Source organism: Pangasianodon hypophthalmus, chromosome 15 (assembly GCF_027358585.1).
Source record: "Pangasianodon hypophthalmus isolate fPanHyp1 chromosome 15, fPanHyp1.pri, whole genome shotgun sequence".
NCBI lineage: Eukaryota > Metazoa > Chordata > Actinopteri > Siluriformes > Pangasiidae > Pangasianodon > Pangasianodon hypophthalmus.
The window spans coordinates 19,866,288-19,890,540 of record NC_069724.1 but is presented as its reverse complement, the minus strand read 5'-3'; the positions used below and the strand labels follow the sequence as shown (position 1 = coordinate 19,890,540).

General features: G+C 37.2%; 1 protein-coding gene across 2 annotated transcripts; it reads left to right on the top strand.

Moving 5' to 3' along the window:
- Window positions 1-28: 28 nt before the first annotated feature.
- man1b1a (mannosidase, alpha, class 1B, member 1a) lies at window positions 29-22,956 on the top strand. Of its 2 annotated transcripts, none has more exons than XM_026928804.3 (14): window positions 29-145; window positions 2,862-2,992; window positions 7,526-7,634; window positions 9,045-9,211; window positions 9,785-9,921; window positions 10,482-10,576; window positions 12,097-12,288; window positions 12,374-12,522; window positions 12,704-12,892; window positions 13,232-13,422; window positions 15,846-15,963; window positions 16,204-16,398; window positions 16,535-16,666; window positions 18,308-22,956. In XM_026928804.3, exons 2-14 carry the CDS (start codon window positions 2,900-2,902, stop codon window positions 18,512-18,514), a joined length of 1,974 nt encoding a protein of 657 aa, XP_026784605.1. In that variant the 5' UTR covers window positions 29-145; window positions 2,862-2,899; the 3' UTR covers window positions 18,515-22,956. The 2 variants fall into 2 exon arrangements, with proteins under 2 accessions (XP_026784605.1, XP_026784604.1); XM_026928803.3 differs by having other exon boundaries at window positions 93-337.
- Window positions 22,957-24,253: the final 1,297 nt, after the last annotated feature.

Sequence of the window (24,253 nt, the reverse complement as noted above, 5' to 3'; positions counted from 1 at the left end):
ATTTTGGGCATATAGTGTATTTTATGGGCGAGCTCACTGACTTGACGTAATGTCCGCGCGGTCACGTGACACGACCAGGAAGCTGTCGCGTAAACACTGTCCTGTTAGATATATCAGTCGAGTATATGTAAAAAGCGAAGAAAAGGTAAACACGCTTTTTTTATTAGTAGTATTATAGCAAAGGTGACTAAGTGATGCTGGTTAGCTTGCTGTGCTAAGTGGTGTTGCTAGCTTGTTAGCTGCATGGCTAGGTGGCTAGTAACCCAGCTGGGATGAGTGAAAGCTAACGCTGCTTGTGGCTTGGATCACTGGCTCTCTGGATGTAAACAGATTGAAGGTAACATTTTAACTCCACGTGTTCATGTTGCAGCTCATTACGTGGAGGTTGAAGTGGTTGTGGATGTTGTTTGCATGCGTAACGTTGTCCGTGCATAAGCAACACACACACACACACACAAGCCTGTGTTTTTGGTTTTCTGTTCTGATTTCAATCTTCTGATCTAAACACTAAAGATTTTCTATATAACCCATCATCTCCAGTCTCATACCATAATCACCCAGTAACAGCCTCCTCTATCTAGTCGTTGTTATATTTTGTTATATTCAATTTATCCCAATTTATCTCCATTCTGATTGGTCAAAAGGTGTTGATTAATTTTGTATAACAGCAGTAACGTTATCTCTTCTGTAGTGACAGCTCATACACAATGTTGTTATTTAAGAAAGAAAGAAAAATATATTCATTTTATACTTAAAATGTATAATCTTTTAAAAGTATAATCATTTATATGGTGAAGCTTTCACTAAGGAGACGTTTATTTCACATTTAAGGAAGGAGTCTCCAGTGTCAGTGCTTTCCGGTTTCTCTGTAACATGGCAAGCTGTGATTTATTTATTTATTTATTTTGTTCATATTACCTTTAAGAGACTGGTGAGAGAATGACTGTTTATAACTGCTTTAACATAAGTGATAACAGGAACTAACTTGTCTCACAGATGTTCCACAACATTAAATATAACTATAAATGGTTAAAAAGCATGACGTCTTCATTAATAATTAAAAAAATGTAATCCTTGGCAGATTGTTGTGGAATAAGAGGAATAAACACTTAAGCAGTTATTGAAAAGATTCAGCTTCAGGGTGTTATTAGTAACTGTACCACACCATGTCGTCGCTGATTAACACAGTGCTTATATATGTGTGTGTGTGTGTGTGTGTGTGTGTGTGTGTGTGTGTGTATATAATGTTTAATTTTGCTGTGATGATCCTTAGGTGCAAGTGTATGTGGAACTGATGGAATTTCCAATAAATGCAAATCATTTGAATCAAAATAACAATAGAAAATTGTTCACATATCTACCTGAAGGTGAGGTTGGAAATCACTTCAGAGTTCTATATGATTTCAACCTTAAACAGTTTTATTATATAAAAAAAGAGCACACTTCCTCTACTGCCTATATATGCCCACATAATGCCATTAATTTCAAAGTCATTGAAAGACAAGCTATCTCTTGAAAGAAAAGACCATCTTTTCCTCTGTTAGTTTTATTTTATTTCAAGCTTGTGAGACTTTCAAAAATACTATTTTTTTATTTGCAGCAATAACACAAAACACAAGCATCTCAACCTCAGCCTTACTGAAATTTATTTTTCCCCACTTTATTTACTTCTTTCCTGGGTTCTTGGATACTTGTCGCTTGCTGAATGCTTTCCTTTCATTGGCCTACTGCATAAGTTAGCGTGTTTCATGTAAATTGGATGCGTATGATTATAAATTAGGGAGTTCCTTATGGATATAACATGTAAATATGGCAGTAGTGTGCAGAGCTCGTTTTTATACGGCTTTAGCTCATTCATCAATTGACCTCAAATCAGCTATGTTTTGATGTACAGTGGATATAAAAAGTCTACACACCCCTGTTAAATCGACAGGATTTTGTGATGTAAAAAAAATTAAACCAAGATAAATCATGTCAGGACTTTTTCCACCCTCAGTGTGAAATTACAACGTATAAAAATTAAGTGCAAAACAATCAGAAACGTTTAACTGTAAGCTCTTTGCAGACTATGGCTTCAGAAGTCACATGAAACCAAGAAGATGTGAAGAAAATCCTAAAGAAACAACTGGTCTTTATTTGGGCTTAATCAGAATAATTTCATTGATGACAGCGGTATGACTTTTGAACTTGAGATTGAATGTGATTGGTTCATTCTGGACACAGCCACTTCCCTAGTTTTAAAAGGGTGTGCACAACCAGGTTATTGTATGGTTTTATTTTTCCTATTTTTCCCTAAAATGTTTCTAATGGTTTTTCACTTTTTTTTAATATGTTGTAATTTCACATTGAAGGTGGAAAAAGTTCTGACATGATTTATCTTGGTTTTTTTTTTTTTTTTTTTTTTTTTTTTTGCCTCACAAAAACCTGCAATTTTAACAGGGCTGTGTAGACTTTTCATAACCACTGTAACATGGATCAGATGCAGATTTCTTTGTGTATTGTTTCCTCTGCACTCGTTTCTTGTCTTTGTATACTGTAACAAATATTCTGATACACTGTTGCTCCTTGGATACATGATATCTATCTACAGTATATAGAAGCTTACTTTATATAATCTCCGCCTTTTCCATTCCAGTTTATCTGAGCTGGTAATAAATATAATCACCAGATTTTATTTCCCTCCACATCTCAGTTTTTATTATTTGCAACAGGTTGTGTTTCTACAGAAACAATAGTTAATCTGCTCGCTTTATTAGGAGCACAACAGCTCAGTAAAATAGGCTACACCTCAGTGTGTTTATTTGTTCTCCTAATTTCTTACCTGTTCGTATCATCTTTCTGCTTTTTTTTCCTTCTCCTAGCTCAGTATCTGTGAGTCACAGATTGTTCAGGAGGAGAAATGTATTCAACACAGAGGAAAGACTTTGTCTCTGTGACTCTGGGAGAGTGCAGCTACAATAACGGAAAGCACAGGAGGCAGTCATGCTGGAGGGTCAGTATGAGAACAGCTCTGCCTTTGTGTCAGCTCTCGATCATCCAGTCAGGTGTTTTGGGTTAATGGTTGTGGCATGCTGATTGCTCACACTCCTTTTCAAGAACAGCCAGGTTTTGCTAACTTAAAGTTCCCACCGTCTCAACTGCTCAGCTGTATAAATGAGATAAAATGTATATTGCTCTGGATAACAGTGTCTGCCAAATACCATAAATATACAGATGTAAGCTGTCTGTAGTATTTATACCACAGTGCTGTGGAATTCTTGATTTTGATTGTTCAGAAGGTGTTTATTAATTTTCTATAACGGCAGCTTTGAAATAAGTTCTAGCTGTAATTCAAACCACAGGTTTATATTAATCCACTCATTCAAATACTTTCACAGGGACTCACAAGATGGATGCTGAACACAATCTAAGTCTAATAATAAAAAAAAGTAAAACTATGTTGTCATTAAACAAATGGAAGAAACATGCAGTGTCGATATGGTGAAGATTTCTGTAAAGAGTTATTTATTTAACATTTATGAAAGGAGTCTCCAGTGTCAGCGCTTTGGAAGAGTCAGTAAGTTTTCCAACACCGGAAAGTCTTCAGGACTTTTGTCTTAATTGTCTTCAGTTTGACTTATTAACTTCAAAAGAGGGGCTGGAGGAGGGAATGACTGTCTATAGCTGTCTGTAGCTGTTATACTGTAAGCAATAACAGGACCTAACTTGTCTCACATACATTCCTCAAGTTTAAATGTAGACATTTGTGACACTTGTTACAATTTTTATAAATTAAAAAACACCACAATGTACTTTTTGGTTACAGTTAATTTTTGTGGAACATTAATGAAACAAGGTACCAATTGTTTTACAGCAGCTATAAATAGCTTTTCCTTCACCAGCATCTCTTTTTTTTTTTCTCTCCTTCTTTAAGACCTTCTCATATCTGAAAACTTTAAGCTACAACTTTACCTCTAAGTGTTACAAAGCTCTGACACTGGAGACTTCTTCCAGGAATGCTAAATAAATATTTCTTCACAGGAAACTCCACCATATGAACAATTACATGCTTTTTTTTTTTTTAAGCTGTTTATTTGGTGTGTCTGCCATACTGTGTAATTTCCTACTACAGAAATGATAACACATCACAACAAGTGCATTAATATAAACCTTGCAGCCGGACCTATTGTCAGAGCTGCCATTATAGAAAATTAAACATTGAACACGTTCTGACCAATCAGATTCGAGAATTCAACAGTGTGGTGGTGTTTACATTATATATATATATATATATATATATATATATGTATATATATATATATATATATATATATATATATATATATATATATATATATATATATACACAGTCAGGTCCATAAATATTGGGACATTGACACAATTCTAACATTTTTGGCTCTATACACCACCACAATGGATTTCAAATGAAACGAACAAGATGTGCTTTAACTGCAGGCTGTCAGCTTTAATTTGAGGGTATTTACATCCAAATCAGGTGAACGGTGTAGGAATTACAACAGTTTGCATATCTGCCTCCCACTTGTTAAGGGACCAAAAGTAATAGGACAATTGGCTTCTCAGCTGTTCCATGGCCAGGTGTGTGTTATTCCCTCATTATCCCAATTACAATGAGCAGATAAGAGGTCCAGAGTTCATTTCAAGTGTGCTATTTGCATTTGGAATCTTTTGCTGTCAACTCTCAAGATGAGATCCAAAGAGCTGTCACTATCAGTGAAGCAAGCCATCATTAGGCTGAAAAAACAAAACAAACCCATCAGAGAGATAGCAAAAACATTAGGCGTTGCCAAAAACAACTGTTTGGAACATTCTTAAAAAGAAGGAACGCACCGGTGAGCTCAGCAACACCAAAAGACCCGGAAGACCACAGAAAACAACTGTGGTGGATGACCAAACAATTCTTTCCCTGGTGAAGAAAACACCCTTCACAACAGTTGGCCAGATCAAGAACACTCTCCAGGAGGTAGGTGTATGTGTGTCAAAGTCAACAATCAAGAGAAGACTTCACCAGAGTGAATACAGAGGGTTCACCACAAGATGTAAACCATTGGTGAGCCTCAAAAACAGGAAGGCCAGATTAGAGTTTGCCAAACGACATCTAAAAAAGCCTTCACAGTTCTGGAACAACATCCTATGGACAGATGAGACCAAGATCAACTTGTACCAGAGTGATGGGAAGAGAAGAGTATGGAGAAGGAACGGAACTGCTCATGATCCTAAGCATACCACCTCATCAGTGAAGCATGGTGGTGGTAGTGTCATGGCGTGGGCATGTATGGCTGCCAATGGAACTGGTTCTCTTGTATTTATTGATGATGTGACTGCTGACAAAAGCAGCAGGATGAATTCTGAAGTGTTTCGGACAATATTATCTGCTCATATTCAGCCAAATGCTTCAGAACTCATTGGATGGTGCTTCACAGTGCAAATGGACAATGACCCAAAGCATACTGCAAAAGCAACCAAAGAGTTTTTGAAGGGAAAGAAGTGGATTGTTATGCAATGGCCAAGTCAATCACCTGACCTGAATCCGATTGAGCATGCATCTCACTTGCTGAAGACAAAACTGAAGGGAAAATGCCCCGAGAACAAGCAGGAACTGAAGACAGTTGCAGTAGAGGCCTGGCAGAGCATCACCAGGGATGAAACCCAGTGTCTGGTGATGTCTATGCGTTCCAGACTTCGGGCTGTAATTGACTGGAAAGGATTTGCAACCAAGTATTAAAAAGTGAAAGTTTGATTTATGATTATTATTCTGTCCCATTACTTTTGGTCCCTTAACAAGTGGGAGGCATATATGCAAACTGTTGTAATTCCTACACCGTTCACCTGATTTGGATGTAAATACCCTCAAATTAAAGCTGACAGTCTGCAGTTAAAGCACATCTTCTTCGTTTCATTTCAAATCCATTGTGGTGGTGTATAGAGCCAAAAATGTTAGAATTGTGTCGATGTCCCAATATTTATGGACCTGACTATATGTATATCAAAGGTATATTATATACATATATATAATCAAATCTTGTTTAAGGACCCAACAGTGGCTCTGTAACAGTCCTGGGACTGAATTTTTAACACAAAACCTTAACTGCACTTGAAACTCTCGAAGAATTGTAATTAGATTATTCTGCCCTCAGTGGATTTTTAAACATGGGAATCTTTTACTTAGCAATATATAATTTATGGTACTTGCTAAGACTCTGTGATACACTTTATATATATAAAAACTGCGTGTGTGTGTATGTATAAATATGAAATATTAGCTCCCAGACGGCTCCCTATTATCTTGTGATATGAGTGGGCGAGGAATCTTTGTTGATTAGAACTGTCCATGTGAACGATCCAGTCTTGCTTTCTCCATTAGATTTCTCCATTTTCTGCTGATTGCGTTCATTTTTCTGTCTAGACACCTGATTGCCTATTATGTTGTTGTTATAGTCCCATATCTTATAACAGTGATCATATGTTCTGCCTCAGTTCTAATTAGATATTAGTTTAATATTGTAGTATTGTTCAGGATAACACACTCAGCATTTATACCAGAATTAGCCTTCACAAGTATGATGGGCCGTAATGGAGGAAAATCATATACTCTGTAATTGTCATTTTCAGAATTATTGGCACCCTTGAACAGGATGGGTAAAAAAAAATATACAGAAATAGCTTTGTGGTTAGTCTTACACTGAAAATATGAGAGAAATCATATTATTCTAAGGAAAAAAACCTGTGCCAACTCCACTAAGTCTTGATGAGATTAGAGAACACAGAGCAAGAAATCTGAGACCACTCCTCTCTCTGTCCTCTCTCTCAGCTAGGACTTTTGTCTTCACTTCTCACCATAGTTTTTCAAAGAGGTCAGTGGACTGGAATGGCCATGTTACAAGCTTGATTCTGTGATTTATTGAGACATTTTTGTGTGGATTTCTGTGTATAATTTGGATTATTGTACTGCTGAAAGATCCAAAGACCCAGTTCTAACTTCATGGCAGAGGCAGTCATTTAAAATCTTCTGGTATTTCATGGAGTCCATGTATCTTAACAAGGTTCCCAGGGCCTTTGGAGGAAAATCAGGCCTATAACATTCTCCACAGATTCACAAATTCTCCACCTTCTCTACTTATCAGTCCAGATTATGTTCTTTTCTGTTTAGCCATCCTTCATTTGATGCCAACCCCACCTTGAGTGTTTGCTGCCAGAAAGCTCTATTTGTGTTTCATCTGACCATAGTACTCCAGATGCTTAGCTTTGTGGTTAGATGAAAGCAAAAGCTTTATTCTGGGACACTTTCCAATTAGTTTGTTGGCATGGAAGTGATTTAAGATTTGGTGACACCAAAATGCTACCATCTTCTGCAAACCTCCAGTTTTTGGCTCTTAACCATCATGCAGTTACATTCAGAAGAATTTCTAGTGGTGCTAATTATGACACACATTATGGGTGAATATGGGTTTTCTGTTTTCGTAGAACATATTTTCTTGAATTAAAGACAAGCTGATCATCATTTCAGAAATGGAAGCAGTTTTCCCGGTTGCAGCGCAGTCTGATACTGTCTCTCTTCTCCATTCTGTTCGTCGGCGGGATCTTCTCTTACCCCAACCTCTCTCAGCAATGGACAGGTGAGTGTTTTGTAAAGAAAATCAAAATCTTAATCATGTTTGGATTCACACGAATAGTCCACCAGTCAGAAGAATCTGAGAACACACATAAAATCTGATTTAACATTGCATTTACCTTGCTCCAGCTGTCTTTGGTGTGAGAATGAAAACAGAAAACCATTTGGCTGACTTCAGATACTAAGTAAAGTGACTAATGATGAGTAAGGAGTGCAACAGCAATGTGAAATTAGGCTTAACCTAGATTTAAAAAAAAAACTGATCATCAAGAAGCGAGATGACAAGCAAGCTTTGATTTATTATTATCGTTATTATTTTTTATATTTTTTTCTCCAGAATTTTCATGGACTCAGAAAGACAAAAAAAAAACTGCACAAATAAATAAACTATAGAATCAGAACTTGCCAACCTTTTGAGTACTCATTTAAATAGGAGCTCAGCCTTTTTACATCACAGTATGCTGGTTCGAATTATCACCCAAAAATTCACAAAATATCCCACCTTCTGCCCTAAGAAAAATAGCAAATGAGCTATCAGCATGTGAGTCTAGAATGGTTTAATGGTGTTTTGAACTCTCTGATATTAAATACCATCCCTGGAAGCTCCGTCCCTCCCCCATCTCACATTATTAATTGGTTGGTGATGTCGCATTGACTCAGTTTTCCCGCTGAACATTAAACAAGTATATATTTAACATCGGTTAACTATATTGATTAGGGATGCATTGATTTTTTTTTTTGGCACTGAAGATGGGCAAAAGCAGCACTTTTTCAACTGAAAGAGAAACAAGACCAAAAATGTTGACAGGAAAAAAATTAAACAGTGAGAAAAGTCCATGTGGAATCATTTCAGACTCTCCACCAGGGACATGTGTGTTATATGTTTACAAGTTTATTACAACTAACATAACAGTCTGCAAAAACAAAAAAAACTAAAATAACATTTTGTTTTTTTGCTATTATTATTTCTGAACATAATTTTTAAAAAAAAACATTCTAACATTAACGCTTTGCCTCTATTCTCTTTTTATATCCTCTGAGTAGCTTTCGGATCCCAGTTAGTATTACAGAAAACATTAGGGTCACCAACCTTTGCCCATAACTGTGGTTGTACAGACTTAAATGGATATATTTTTGAACATACATGACACATAAGTACAAAAAAAGCCATGGAAAAACACCCCTGACATGAGTGCCACCCTGTAGAAACTCACTACTGCTCCTTTACACCCCCATGTAAAAATTCTAGATATTTATGAGGTATTTTTAAATCTAGATATTTACATTGGTGATATTAAAGATGGTGATATAGTTCTTGCATGCACTCCTTCATAACTGAATTACTGGTTGCTTTTCTAATTAAGGCAATGCTCTTAGTTTGAATTTATTGCTCTTTCTCTTGCCGTCACTTCAGATTTGTCTGACGGATCACTGCGTGTTGTTGGGGATGACCTGCAGAAGCGGGGTTTCCACCCCATCCCCTCAGATCAGATCCTAAAACCCGTACCTGAGGTCATACACAAGGAGCCTCCTGAGCCACAGAGACCGAATGCCTTCGTCCTTCCCAAACCTCCAGCTTTGGTCAGTTTTATTTGCTTGTTTGGAAATAGCAGCTGAAGGTCACAAGGCAATCACAGTTTGTAATAAGAAGGAAGATGAGATCTTTTCGAAGAGCTGATGAGTTCAAGTGCATGCAGACAGACAACTAGTTTTAACCAGTCAGAGGTTTTCAGAGTAACTTGTGAGATGAGATGAGATTCAGCTTTATTGTCATTGTGCAGTGTACTCGTACAAAGACAATGAAATGCAGTTAGCCTCTGACCAGAAATGCAAATAGCAATAAATATGACAAGTTAAATAAAAGTGTTTACAGTTGAAGTAAGGTGCAAGATGAAGGTGCAAGTTTTTTTTTTTTTGGGTGGGTTAGTGCATTAGCACAGAGTTTAGGAGGGTGACAGCAGAGAGAAGGAAGTTATTCCTAAGTCTGCTGGCACAACAGTATAGGCTTTTATGCCATCATACCTGTTATTATGCAGTCATACTGTGAGGACAGCTTCTCTGGGTTCATGTGGGTTTTTCCTGATGGATTTTTGTGAATCAAAATGATGAAGCAGGTTACATGATTGCGATGCTGGTGTGCTTCAACTCCTACAGAAGAAACCTCCGAGCAAGCGAGGTCCTCTAGGCCTGCAGAAACAAGGAAATGTGTCAGACTGGCAGGTGAAGGACAAACAGGAAGCAGCCGTCAGAGGAGAAGAAGAGCAGGAGGAAGAAACGCAGACAGTCATTAGGTATAATCTCAGAACATTAGAAACTTAATACACTATAGACGTTTTACATTTGAAGCTGCCATAAATTGAACAGAAAGAGTCAAATTCAGTACAACCTACGACACATTTTACACTCGTGTTTAGTTGTTGTAGGAACATCACTGTGCAGAATCAGAAGAATGTAGTTCCGTTTTTGTTCCATTAACATTGTGCTTATTTAAATAACAGTGCTTTTGGTGCAATTTGTGATCTTCTTATTCAGAACTTGCTTCTCAGTTGGAATCATTTTGCATTCACCTCTGTCACTTCACGGAGGCTTAAAATGCATTAAAGGCCATTAAGCTAATGAATTATGTGACAGCCGTAAAGAGGCACTACTAAGTAAAGTTATAAATTTTTTTCATGGACTTGGATTAGATGAATTTGTTCAACTCTTAAGAACAGGCCAAGAGCAACCCTAATACAGACACTTAAAATGCTTAGAAATGCTTTAAAAGCTTGATTTATTTTATTTATTTACTTCCCTTTTATTCCCCTAAATGTTTATCGGCTTGGTTCGTTATTCGTCGTTGCCTGCACAGCTGGCGAGGGGCCATGATCGAAGCAGTGCAGGACGCTGAGCCGCAGGAGGCAGCAGGAGCCGCAGAGGTTGAGGAAGCCGTCCCATTACAAATAGGTAGGAACAATTCGCCTTCCACCTGCATCCACAAGTATTAAAGCTGCACGATAATGATAAAAAATTACAATTATTTAAGAACAACATTTTATTGCACATTATCCTTTTATAGTTTTAAATTCAGAGAAAATAGGCTTTTTCTTCATATTGTACTTTTTAAGCCTATATCTTATGTATACATTTGTCATCAAAATAAAGCTGCTTCTCAATCATATTCTTTTAAATACTAAGTATAAAGAAAATAAATATTCCACCAAAATAGAAAACAGCATATCAATGAGTTATTAGAAAAGGGTACTTTTGCACCTATTTAGTCAGTTTGTCATGCCCAAATAAGAGGTTAGTTTGCTAGTTGGGTTGGTTTCACACTGTACACAATTAATGAAACCAAAAAGAACAAAATGTTGCCTGAGGGGCATGTAGGGCTGAAAAAAGTATGTCTTTGCCTGCATAGAAGTCACACAGATCACCTGAGCACAGAGAAAATGGAGCCAGCATTAAATAAATTATTAGATAATTATACAAATACCTCATTTAAAACAATTTAAATATTTATTTTTTTATTATTATTTTTTTTATTTCTTCTTTTCATTTATCAGTTAAAATATCCAGAACATGTGCTATTTCTGCAGCACTACAGCTCCTTTGGCTCAGTTTGGTCTTTACAGCTCAGTTTAGCAGCTCAGAGCTACAAAAAAGGAGATCATGCTTTCCAAACCCAACAGTGCCACAGCTGTCCATGGTGGGAGCTGAGGGAGCAGAATTGCCCACATTGTCTGGGCAGTAGGGATGGCATACTCTCTCTCCCCTGTCAATCACAGCAACACTAGCCAATCTTGGGCAGATGGGAGCTTGTGTATGCAGAAGAGGGCAGGTAGCACTTTGCATTGTGTATGTTACATTACCCTGTGACACAGCATGAGCAGCAGTTTGAAAAGATGTGATGGCTGTATCTCGGAGGAAGCACATGTTAGGTGACCAAATTGGGGGATAAAAATGGGAAACTAAAACAAACCAAACAGCAAATGAACCAAAGTGATCAGAATCAGCAAATGGTCTAATAGGTGTGAAAGTGCCCTTAGATGTTGATTTTTATTGACTCAGTGACCCATTAATTTGTTATGTCTATTTGGTGCCATATTGATTTTATTTATTCTGAGAAGTAATCTTCCAGAATAAACAGCACCAAGAAGGAAAAATGTACCGTGTTTTGATTCAAAAGAACTAAATGCTGCCAATCAGATAACTTAAGTTAAATTGATTATCTTTACCTAATTTTGGAAGCCAACAATTTTAACTCTTTAACCCTAAATTGTATTGTTATAGTTTTATTTATTTATGTTTTTTTTTTTTTTTGGTCTTTTTTTTTTTTTTTGTATTTGTGCCCGGCACTTCAGAAAATCATTAGATGACCTTCCTTGATGCTGTTATATGTAGTCATGTTACATCAGATACCATTATTGTACACCATTATATGTTAAATTATTTTCAAAAAACATGACTTAGATGTCCGTCTTTAGTCCCAGTGAACCCAGTGGATCGGGTGGAGGCTGTCAGAGAAGCATTCAGGCATGCATGGAAAGGCTATAAAGCGTTTGCTTGGGGTCATGATGAGCTGAAGCCTGTTTCGAAGACAAACAGGGAGTGGTTCGGTTTGGGTCTCACCCTCATAGATGCACTCGACACCATGTGGATTCTTGGCTTGAAAGAAGGTAATACTGCGGCAGCCTCTTTCTAACACAGAGCATGTCTTTCTTGCTTTATCTTACTGTACATGTTTCTCTCTCTTTCTCATAGAGTTTGAGGAAGCCAGGAGATGGGTAGAGACAGAGTTATCATTCTCCAAGAACGTTGATGTGAATCTTTTTGAGACCACCATCCGCATTCTCGGAGGCCTCCTGAGCACTTATCACCTTACAGGAGACACTCTGTTCCTGAACAAGGCTGTCAGTAGCTCAAACACACCTCCAGTGCTTTTTTTTCCTCAGTTTTTCTAGAGCTCGCAGTGAAAGGACAGTCAGCATTTGTATCAGAACAAAGCTTTTAAGGTCTTTTAGGGTAATTTAACTTGAGTGCTTTGTTGGAGAGTCTGTGTGCTTACTCCACTTAATCTTTCTCTTCTTTTAGAAAGATATTGGTTCTAGATTAATGCCTGCTTTCAAGACGCCATCCAAGATCCCTTTTTCTGATGTGAATATCGGGAAAGGCACTGCTCACTCACCACGCTGGACCACCGACAGCACTGTAGCTGAGGTCACCAGCATTCAACTGGAGTTTCGTGAGCTCAGCAGGCTCACTCAGGACCCACAGTATCAGGTACTGATGTCAGTTCTGATTGATCAGAATTTGATTAATTTACTACAACAGCAGCTCTGACAGCACACCTTGTTTTTTTATTCCTTACATGATAAATGGCTGCATTAGTGTTTATGCTGTTTAAAGTGCATTTTTGACATTAGTCTTGAATAAAATGATAAAATTATATGTGAAATGTTAACATCTTTTTTTACATAAGTAGTGTACCCTTATTTGATTAGTTCATTCTTAACTATTTTTTTCCTTGAATGATTTGAAACTAACACACAATCCGTAAGATCTTGATAGCAAAAAAATCTGATTGTTGGTGTTGTGTGTACGTTGTGTGTTTGTGGTCAGAACGCAGTGGATGAGGTGATGAAGCTGGTCCACAGGCTGGATGGGAAGCGTGATGGTCTTGTGCCCATGTTTATCAACACAAACAGCGGCAAGTTCACGCACCGCGGAGTGTTTACTCTGGGAGCCCGCGCAGACAGCTACTATGAATACCTGCTTAAACAGTGGCTACAGGGAGGGAAAAAGGACATCACGTGAGTTGTGTTTTGGGATTTTTTTGGGTGTGTAGTGGAGATTTAATCACTGCAATCCACTGAAAGACATCCTTCAGTCCAAAATTGATCTGGATAAGGGATTCAGCTAAATGTAAATGTAACTTTCAGTTTATAATAATGAGACTTTTTGGTCGAACTTTTATACATTTCTCATATATGAACCTGTTAGTAATAAATCAGAAGGAAGCCATGTATCCAGCTATGAACTATTATTACATAGTTCAAAATGCAACTTTCTATTTTACTACCCACAATTGATTCTTTATAACTACCAGATTTAAGAGAGGCAGAGGGTGTAATGGTGTGACTGGGGAAGCGCTGAGTCCACATTTCTTTGCTTCTTAGGCTCAAATGAATAACCTGGTCTGATTTTTCCCTTTATTCCTTTTTTCCCTCTTATCTGACCCCACATTGCTGTGCTTTATGGAACGGTGAACGTCTGTCTGTCTGTCTGTCTGTCTGTCTGTCTGTCTGTCTGTCTGTCTGTCTGGCTGGCTGGCTTGCAGGCTCTGATAAGAACGCCTGGCCGTTTGCGTGCCTCTCACCTCACTGCTCTCTACCTGATCATGATTGGCCTCCTGCCAGTGCATACATTATACTGAGTTGCTGCTGGAAGCTGCTCCACCTCAGCGCTGTGAAATTTTTAAATCCTTGCTATAAAATATTCCAGTAAAATATAGAGTAGGCTTGGATGGTGGTGGCATTTAAAAAAAAAAAAAAAAAAAAAAAAACACCTCATGATTTGCAATTAAAGTGACACTCCAGTTTGTTTCACCCTCTTCACAACAACTGTAGTACAATGTGTAATGTACCACACACAACATTTTCTACACATTTCCCTGTACTGAGAAAAGAACATGTTTACTTGAAACTCGCTTGGAATGACACCTGTTGAATTTTGTCAATGAATATGCAGCTACATAACATGAATTCAAATCTGCAACTGTTAAATGCTGACAATACATGAGAGAAAATATTACCAAAGCTTATGTATCTTTATACCACAGCACTGCTGAATGCTCAGTTCTGATTGAAGTTTTCAGTCAGTAGATGTTTATTTAGAATTTTGGAAGGAGCCTCTAGTGTCAGTGCTTTGTAACACTGGGAGCAAAGGCTGCTGTTCCTTCAAGTTTTCAGATATGGGAAAGACCGAGGACTTTGCGTTTTCTGCTTTCTCAGTAAAATGAAAAGCTTCATTTTTGTTTTCTTAAGTTCAAGAAAGAGAGAGAAAAAGAGCGGCTGATGTGGGAACGACCGTTTATAGCTGCTTTAACACTTGTTTCACGTACATTCCACAACATTAAACTTGGCTATAAATGGATAAAAAGTATGACATGTCAGTCTTTAATAAATTAACCATTTTATTCCTCTTATACAGTTGCAACCTGCCAACAATTAAAATGTTTTATTTATTAAAATGGTTTAATAAATAAACCATTTTAATCGTTGGCAAGTTGCAATTGTATAAGAGGAATGAAACACTTTAGGACATGCAGTTATTGCAAAATAATAAGCTTTATGGTGGAAATAGTAACTCTGCTTCATGTCAGGCTACATCCCACTGCCCCACTGTTGAATTGTTTCACCATGTTTTATTCGTTGTTTATTAAACTTTCTTGCACTGGAGCAATACAGTGAAATGTAGTTCCGGTTAATTAAACTTTCCTAAAAGTTTATGATATCTGTGTGTGTAATGAAGAAAAAAAAAACATAAATTCTTTCCCCTGGAAAAGTAGTCCCATCTCAGAAAGGTTAATTTGTATAGATTTAAAGCTTAATTTACAAATTATGAATAACTGATGAATTTCTGATGCTTTCTATAAGCACATGAACTACAGAAAAAATGAAAAATATTATGAGATTCTGCTTCTGATTCTGATTGATCTAGCTAGCTAAGTGTGATCGCTGTCTCCACGTGCTAGCTTCGGGTAGTGAAATGTGTTCGTACCATTGCTGTGGTCAGGCGTGGGTGACACTGATCCTGCCCGAAGCTTTTACTTGTTTTATTTTAATGGGAAAATAAAAGTTGCCTTAGGCCCTGTCACTTTAGACTATTTTTGGTTTCGATTGTTGTAATGTAGTGGCTTATATAAACCTGTGGGAGGCAGATTTGATCTAACTTCATGTCACATGCAGAGGGAGGTTTAATTAGCTACATATACTATATACAGTATACAGTGTACTGCATAAGTATTCATCCCCCACTTGAATTTTTTCCACCTTTTGTAATGTTGCAACCAGAAACAGAAATGGACCTTTCTGGGATTACTATCTGATTTACACAATATGTCTAACATTTGAAGGTGCCAAATATGTTTTAAGGTTTAAAAGCAGACATTGTTGGTTGCATAAGTATTCACACCCCTACGATATGTAATATGAGTGTGCGTGTGTGTGTTTAGGTTACTGGAGGACTACCTTCAGGCTGTTGAAGGGGTGAAGAAAAATCTACTTAAACAGACAGCTAGTAAGCACACCTTTGTAGGAGAGCTATCTCATGGACGTCTGAACCCCAAAATGGTGAGGGATTAACGTAAATCTTGCATGTCCAGGCTTTTGTTTAGATAACATACCACATTTGGAGTTAATCTGTAGGCCAGCGGTGTTTGGGGCATCTGTGTGTTTAATCCACAGATTTGGATTCAGTGTGCTTAATGAGTTCTGTGGAATTGGATTGCTTATGAGGATGAACTCTGACATTACAGATGGAGATTGCTGTATCTGTGACCTGCTGGAACCTCTTCTGTTTTTCTTTCACAGGATCATTTGGTGTGTTTTCTCCCGGGCTCACTGGCTCTGGGAGCACATAATGGCCTGCCAGCTGACCACATGGATCTGGCTGTGCAGCTGATGGAGACGTGCTATCAGATGTATGTGCAGATGGAGACCGGCCTGAGCCCCGAGATCGCCCACTTTAACCTGTACAGCCTCAACGGCCATGATATAGATGTCAAAGTAAATGCTTGGGCCTTTTTTTTTTTAAAAATATAAACTGAATTAAAAAACTGGTTATTTGTTTGCAGTTTTCATCGACTGAACTGATCTATTATATATAATATGATGCATTTACACTCTGTGTATCTCTGTGTAGCCGGCAGACAGACACAACCTCCTGAGACCTGAGACAGTGGAGAGTCTGTTCTACATGTACAGATTCACCAAGGATAAGAAATACAGAGACTGGGGCTGGCAAATAATGGAGAGCTTCAACAAGTACACCAGGGTGAGTTTTAAACTCCAAACCTCTGTCTTAATCCTCCGTCTCCTGCCATGTCCTTCCTGTTAAAATAGTGACACTTGTTTCGAAAAATAACTGTCCTACTGGTTCTGTTCAAGCAGTACTCTTTCCTGAGAGAGTTTGCAGACTGCCTGTGTGGATGGAGTCAGTGGAGATCTTTTCAGCTTTCTTCTTTGGTGTTCCATCCAGCCTGTTTGTAATGTGGTCACTGAAGCCTTTTCATACATAAGATTTCTTGCCAGAATGAATGAATTCAGTTGGAGATTTCATAAGAACTGCTTATGTGTACACTGAACCCGACTATAAATGTTTACATTTACATGTAAATAAAAAGAACCAAATCACTAGTGTTTCCAGAGCAACAAGACAGGTGTGAGTCCATTGTAAAACTAAAGTAGATTTAGAAAATGTGCATAATCTTTTATAACAGATATTATTTTCTCAACCCTGAGTTTTTATTCTGATTATTATAGGATTGTTAGGCTGATTGTAAAGGCATACTGTAGATTTTTAGCTTCTAAGAACTGTTGCAGTAATCATTAAGACTGGCTTGTGCCTGACCCAGTACTCTTGTTCACAACATCCTTTCACCATTTCTCTGATGTTTTCTTCCTCATGTTATCTCAGGGAGTTTTTCCCTGCCACAGTCACATCTAGCTTTACTCATTAGGGCTCCAAATACAAATTTACAGCTGCAGTTCTGTAAAGCTGCTTTGTGAAAATATCTGTTGTTTAAAGCAGTATAGAAATGAATTGAATTCAGTTTACTGTGGAGCCGTAATGAATTTGAAACCAAACTCCACAAAATAAATATGGGAAAGACAGAAGACGTTGCACTTTCTGGTTTCTTGGTAACATGACAAGCTGCATTATTGTGTTTTTTAAGTTCGAGAGAGAGAGAAAAAGAGAGGCTGGTGTAGGAATGACTTTTTATAACTACTGTGCTTAATAACGAATATTAATAATAGAATATTAAACAAAATAGTTTGTTTCCAAAGCTTTGTAACAGATCATTTTCTGTGAAGCCCATATTAATAAATAACTGTGTTTATAATTCTTGAAAGTTGGAAATGACTCCTTGTAAGCACTTTATAAACTCTAATAATGTCTCATAAGGTTGTAATAATGTGCTACAATAATATAATACAATAATAAGTTCTTCATATTTAATAATCCTGGTGTAACAATAGTATCACTATTCATTATAATGCCATGTGGATGACATTTTAAATGTTTATAATGTTTTATAGTTGTTAATAAGTATTACAGTTGCTTTATAATTAGTCACAGGTCATTACTAGTTATAAAGGTTGTTCAGAACAGTACACCGTATTATAATGAAGAGTGAAACATGATTATAAGTTATCAAGGAAGTATTTATAGCACATTCTTAGAGCTTTGAGGTAGTATTAGAGTTTATAAAAACATTTACTAGTAATCATTACCAGCTTACACCTACATACATTTGTAATCTCTCTATACATTTATACAGGCTTATTTTAAAATACATCAGCTGTCATAAAGACTTAACATGTTAAGTCATGTAAAGTTGATGTAAAGTTGACATAACACTAATCAAGCCAAAGTGTTAAAACATTTCATGTTTTGTTGTGCTCATGTCCCCAGGTCCCCAGTGGAGGCTACACGTCCATAGGGAACGTACGCGACGCGGTCAATCCCATCCCCAAGGACAAGATGGAGAGCTTCTTCCTCGGAGAGACTCTGAAGTACCTCTTCCTGCTGTTCTCTGACGATTCTGAGCTGATTAATTTGGATAAGTATGTTTTCAACACTGAGGCTCATCCTCTCCCTATCTGGCCTTCTGCATCATGACCTGTGCTGGAGCTGTAGAGGCTGAAGCTTCTACATGCTGGGAGCTGGGATCCTCCAGAGCTCTTCATCTGAATCAGAGCTCAAGTGCAATGGTTAATCATTTTAGATGTAAAGGTTGTTAAATAATTTGTCTCCATCCACACACTCGCTATTAGAGATAAATTTCCAGTATAAGTAGGTTATTGCTGCTTGTCATCCACATTTTAGGGCTTATCTTACTTGCGTAAGACAGCTTAGATTACATGCTGTAAAAATGGCAGGCATTTCTGATGCAAAATGAAGTATTACTTTGCCGTTTTTATATCTTCTTGTGTATTGACGCACGTGAGGTTTTTCATTTCGTCTTGTTGACGTGACAAGCTCTTACACAGGGGACCTACAGACACATTTCTGAGTGTTACATTTATGAGATACAGGATGCATTTAGGACCACATTGAATAGTGAGCCGTTTGTTTTTAAGAGTTATATTTTATTTGATGGCTCTAAGGCTCGGGAGATTTTATTTGTTTCTGTTCACTTCATCTGACAGCTTTAGCACTTTAGTAAAAGCCCACGACTTGATTTAGTGGCGTTCCCTCAGGAGCCTCTTGAGCTGCAGCACTGTTTTGTGTTGTGATCCACAACTTCACCAGCTGTAAGACAAAACTCCAGCTAGACTTTTGAGTCGTGACAAAAACGACCCTGTTTAAAAAGATTTAAAGGAGCTGCATGTAATTTTGGATGCTTCTGCTACCTGTGAGGTGAATTGCAATGAAAACAATGACAAGCTTCCTAAGGCTTGATTTATATTTCTGTCTTTTTGTATCTCGAAGCTTCATGCATAGGTGTCTGCCAGCATACTTGCAGTTAAAGGAAAACTCCACCCTGAAACACATATGTTTATACTGAAATATTTGTGACGTGTTTAGTGATTCTCGTGCTGATTTGTTTGAAACTTCGTGTGAGAGGTTAGCTGTGGTGTGCTGTGCTGTGCTGAAGTCACAGGGAGACATTGCTAGTGCAGTTACGATGGAGCTTAATAGGAGAAATATTTTAACCTATCTCAAACGTTAGGGACAATGGTCAGGTTTCATTGTTAGCTCCTAAAAACAAAAAAGCAAAAGCTTCTTTTCTCACTCATCGTTTTCCACAGTGTCATATTCATTAGAAAGACAATGTAGATGTAGTGGAGACAGCAAACGTGGCTCTCAAAGTCCCAGAGTGTACAGATGAGCAGTTGAGAGAGCTGGAAAGACTAAAAGACTAAAGCACTGCTGCATCACTCTAAAAAAAAAACTTTCATCACAAAATAAATATTGTATGCCACTTAAGATCACAAGTTAATTATAAAGATTCATATGCAAGTCATTCAGGGTGTTTTTTTCCTATAGTGGATGTAGAACATTTGGATCTAAAGAAGAAGGAGGCAAGTGGATAGTGATAGAGTCGTACACACTGTACATGAGGACTATTTATGGCGGCATTACCTACCCGGAAACACTGTGTGTCTCTGCCTTATTTCCCTAACAAAAACTTGTACATGCTGCAAGTTTTTTTACTGAAACATGCAATCAGAAATAAAAAAGAAATAGCACAAAGTAAGCATGACCGCTACTTAAACTTAGGTAGCATGGCTGGCCCTACAGTTATTTATCAGCTTGCATCTCATGGGTTTGTGTTAATGTTTACCTGATGAACTCGACACAGAGAAATGAATCCCCACTTTGCAAAATCACATCCTTCCTAATTCAAGTTAATTGTTTTTTCTCTTTGCTTTTTTTTTCGTTTTGCAAAAAAACATCATTCAATGTCTAATATTTCTTAAAAAGGGAAAAAATATCTCTTTATTAAGAGTGTTTGTTTATATTTGGTGGAGTTTGACCAACTGCGTTATACTGTGAGTGTGTACAAACAGAAGTAACTGCTAGAGTGGAGTAGAAAAAGAAACCATACATGATCTCACCAATCAGCATTTGCCTGATGCACAGCACCACACATTCACATTGAAACGTGCAGTCAGAAATAAATTTCACCTCCTGTGCGAGCCTCGGTGTGCTACACTTCCCCATAATCCTTTACTGTGAGTCGTGATGCAACTATGCAGAAATATAAATCATAACCGTAAGTGGTCTAGTTGAGCAGTTGAGTTGCCACTCGGGGTAGAGCTGATTTCAGGGCCAGAAAATTGCATACAGAAGCCTGAAATGAAGAAATTAGTGAAATCTATTACAAGGCAATATTGTTTCTAAAGCCGTGGTTCTCAAAGTGGGCTCCATGTAGGATAGTCAAGGGGTCTGCTATTTTTTTTATTTAGTTTTTAAGTTAGTTATTGAGTTCTTATACTTATTAGCCTGTTTGGCTCGTCACCTGAAATTAATTGATTTAATCTAAAACCCAAAAACAGGTCAAATTTAGAAATAGAGAGCTTCATGCACTAGTAAATAGAGAAAATATTATTGTACACATTTAAATAATATTTGTCCTATAAATGTGTACTGAGGGGTCCTGTGAATTATTTCTTTTTCTATATACTTTTTTTTTAACTGCACTTTTGGGTTTAAAATACCTTTAAAAAATTAGGGTTTTAGACTTTTTACAGCAAGGGACTCCTTTAACCTATTAAAAAATCAACAGACCCCCTCAGTACAGATTTATTTTACAGACATAATTCAACTATTCCGATATGAAGATCATTATTATTTGTTAATTGGTTATTAGGTAATTGCTAATTAATTCAATGTATATAATAATATATTGGTCATTTATTGGCACTGTAGAGTTTTTTTATTCCAGAACTTTTATTCCACTTACAGAACACATTTTTATTAAACTTGTCACAAGATTTATTGTCGTTATGTAAAATTCTCATTATTGAGTTATTGGATCTTGGATTAAATCCATTCAATTCTGTTGTCCAGGCTAATAACTTAAAAAAAAAAAAAACTTTATGAACTTTGGCATTAAACCACTCAACTAATGAGTACTTTACTCACCACTAATCATAATTTATTCATTTACTCATTGACATTAACTTGCATTGTTTTACACTAAATATGAGTCTGAGTTCACTACTTAATAACTTGGCAACAGTATTTATAATAAGCGTTTGTTGTGATCATTTTTTTGCTGTAATCTTTATATATGCAGCAGTGTTTGCCAAAACTTTGTGCCATGTGTGGGAAAAAGATTACAGATACAGCCGTTTAATGTGCAGTCATTTTCATTTCAGTGTTTGAGGGCTTATTCTGGGTCATGTCATGCTTTATTTTTTATACCCTGTCATTTTGGAGGCTTATCTGTGATAGGTTACAATGTGCTCTAAACCTTCTGAAGGTCTCAGCTAATACGTAGATAAGCCTTCAGCGAAATAGCAAATTTCATTGCATTGTAATTTATTGCAGGAATGATCGACAGTTCCGTCCTGCCTACTCACTCACAGCATGGTGGAAAACTCAAAATTGTTTTCATGCCTTTCGAATCCTGAAAATGAGTGTGATGAATGCAGAGTCTGCACGACTCTTTTTCCTCGCCAGCAGACAGGTTCTGGTGATTCCCGTTTGTGCTTTACTAGCATGCGCTCTCAATAAAGGAGCTGTGAAGGGAGACATGTCTCAGGGCCAAGATGCTTTTAGTAATGGCGTGTGTATTCTCGTGTGTATGTAATGCGTTGATGGAAAAACGTCCTGAAAATATGTCTATCATTATTTATTATGAGTCTTTTACAGTTTCATACACAATAGCAACCAGTGAAGGACAGCCATGAAAAAGGATCGCATTTACGCTAATATATACACTCACTGGCCACATTATAAGGAACACCTGAACACCTGCTTATTCATGCAATTATCCGATCAGCCAATCATTTTTCTGAACAAGATGGGAAAAAGACCAGGCAAAAGGACCTGTTTTTCCAATCTTTCCCATCTTCAACTGTCCAGTTTCCTGTGAGCCTGTACCCACTCAGATTCTTGTTCTTGGCTGACAGGATTAGATGTGGTCTTCTACTGTTGTTTCTCATCCACCTCAAGGTTTGATGTGTTGTGCATTCTGAGATGCTTTTCTGCTCACCACGGTTGCAAAGAGTGGTTATTTGAGTTACTGTAGTCTTACTGTCAGCTTGAACCAGTCTGACCATTTGGCTGATTGGATGATTGCATGACTGAGCAGGTGTATAGGTGCTCCTATTAAAGTGTCAGGTGAGTGTATATTACAGATTTTTTTTTTTTTTAAGTAATGCTTAATATAGTATAGCAGCAAAAAAAAAAGAAAAATATCTCATCTCAATACAGTGTCTGCATAATGAACCAAACAACTCCCTTCTTACTGCTTTTGGCTGCTTCCTGTGTTTGTCATCAGATATGTTTTAAGATGATTAACTGAACCTCTGTACCACATTCTGTAAATACATTTCATAAGATTCCCCAAACTGTTTGAATTTGAAAAATAAAAAGCTTTGACTTGAGTGCATGTGCTGTGTTTGATTATAACATCTTGCATCTTAAAATGGATATTATCATTTATTTTACTATTTTACGGATATTACTATTTATTTTATGTATCAGCAGAACCATTATTGTTTACCCTTGTTGGTAATTGCCATGACAGTCCTCTTATTTGTTGGCATAACAGCCTATTTATTTGTGCTAATTTTTGTGCTAGTTACCATATGACAGATCTTATGACAGGTTTTATTGTGGAAAAGAATGCTTTATAAACATGTAACATCCTAATTTCTCATTTAGGTCTAACAATATATGTCAGTGTCAGATTATCATTCTCAGTATGGTGTTTGATTACACCATTTACTCAAACCTGATTTCTGATAAAAAGTAAGAAATAATAAATATTCATCTGTTTATGGTTATCTTAAATATTGTGGAATGTCCAGGAAACAAATTATTTCTGTCCTGAAGACATTCCTGTGTTGGAAAACGTAAAGTTACAGCTTTACCTCTGACTGGTACAAATCACTAACACTGGAGACTCCTTCCACAAATGTTAAATAAATGTCACCTTACAGTAAACTTCACCATATCAACAAATACATACATTTTTGTTTTTTAAATTTTTTATGTCCAGCGTCTGTCCCTGTGTTAGGTGTGCTATAGTACATTTCCCATAACACACACATATGCCAGCTATATTACAGTTTAAGGTATCAAACATTAACAGCTATCATGACAATTACAACTAATTCTCTGGACATGTCATGGCATGTTTATAACATGATTATGTCAGCTGTGAGTCAGAATATTGGTTTAAACCACTGGTTTCTGGGAGGAACATCAGATTGAGATAGTTTGCTGAACAGAATTGGGCCTTATAGCTCTTACAGACCCTCAGCTCAGGCAATTTCCTGCTTGGCTAGAAGCTGGGGCGAGCGCAGACCCTGCTGACCCTGCTGCTTCTTCAGAGCTGAAAGCATACATAATTACCTGTCTTTTATCTTGCCTGTTTACAGCCCACTCTAAGTGTCACAGAAGTTGAAACCAGCAATGTTTGTAGCCTTGTGAGTTTTTTTTTTTGGGCTGTGACCTGGACAGTTAATGTGCCACTAATGCTGTTTTGACTACATAATTTTCTTATTTAGTGCTTATTTTAACTCAGAAATGCTTCAGACTAAAGATCCTGATTTGTATCATGGTTTAATGACCTAATGGTAATGACTAAATTTCCCACTACTATTAGGACTCCATTGCTATGAGTGTTTGAGTGTGACATGAGTGTATTATCTATGTAGTAAGGCCATAGTTCGAGAC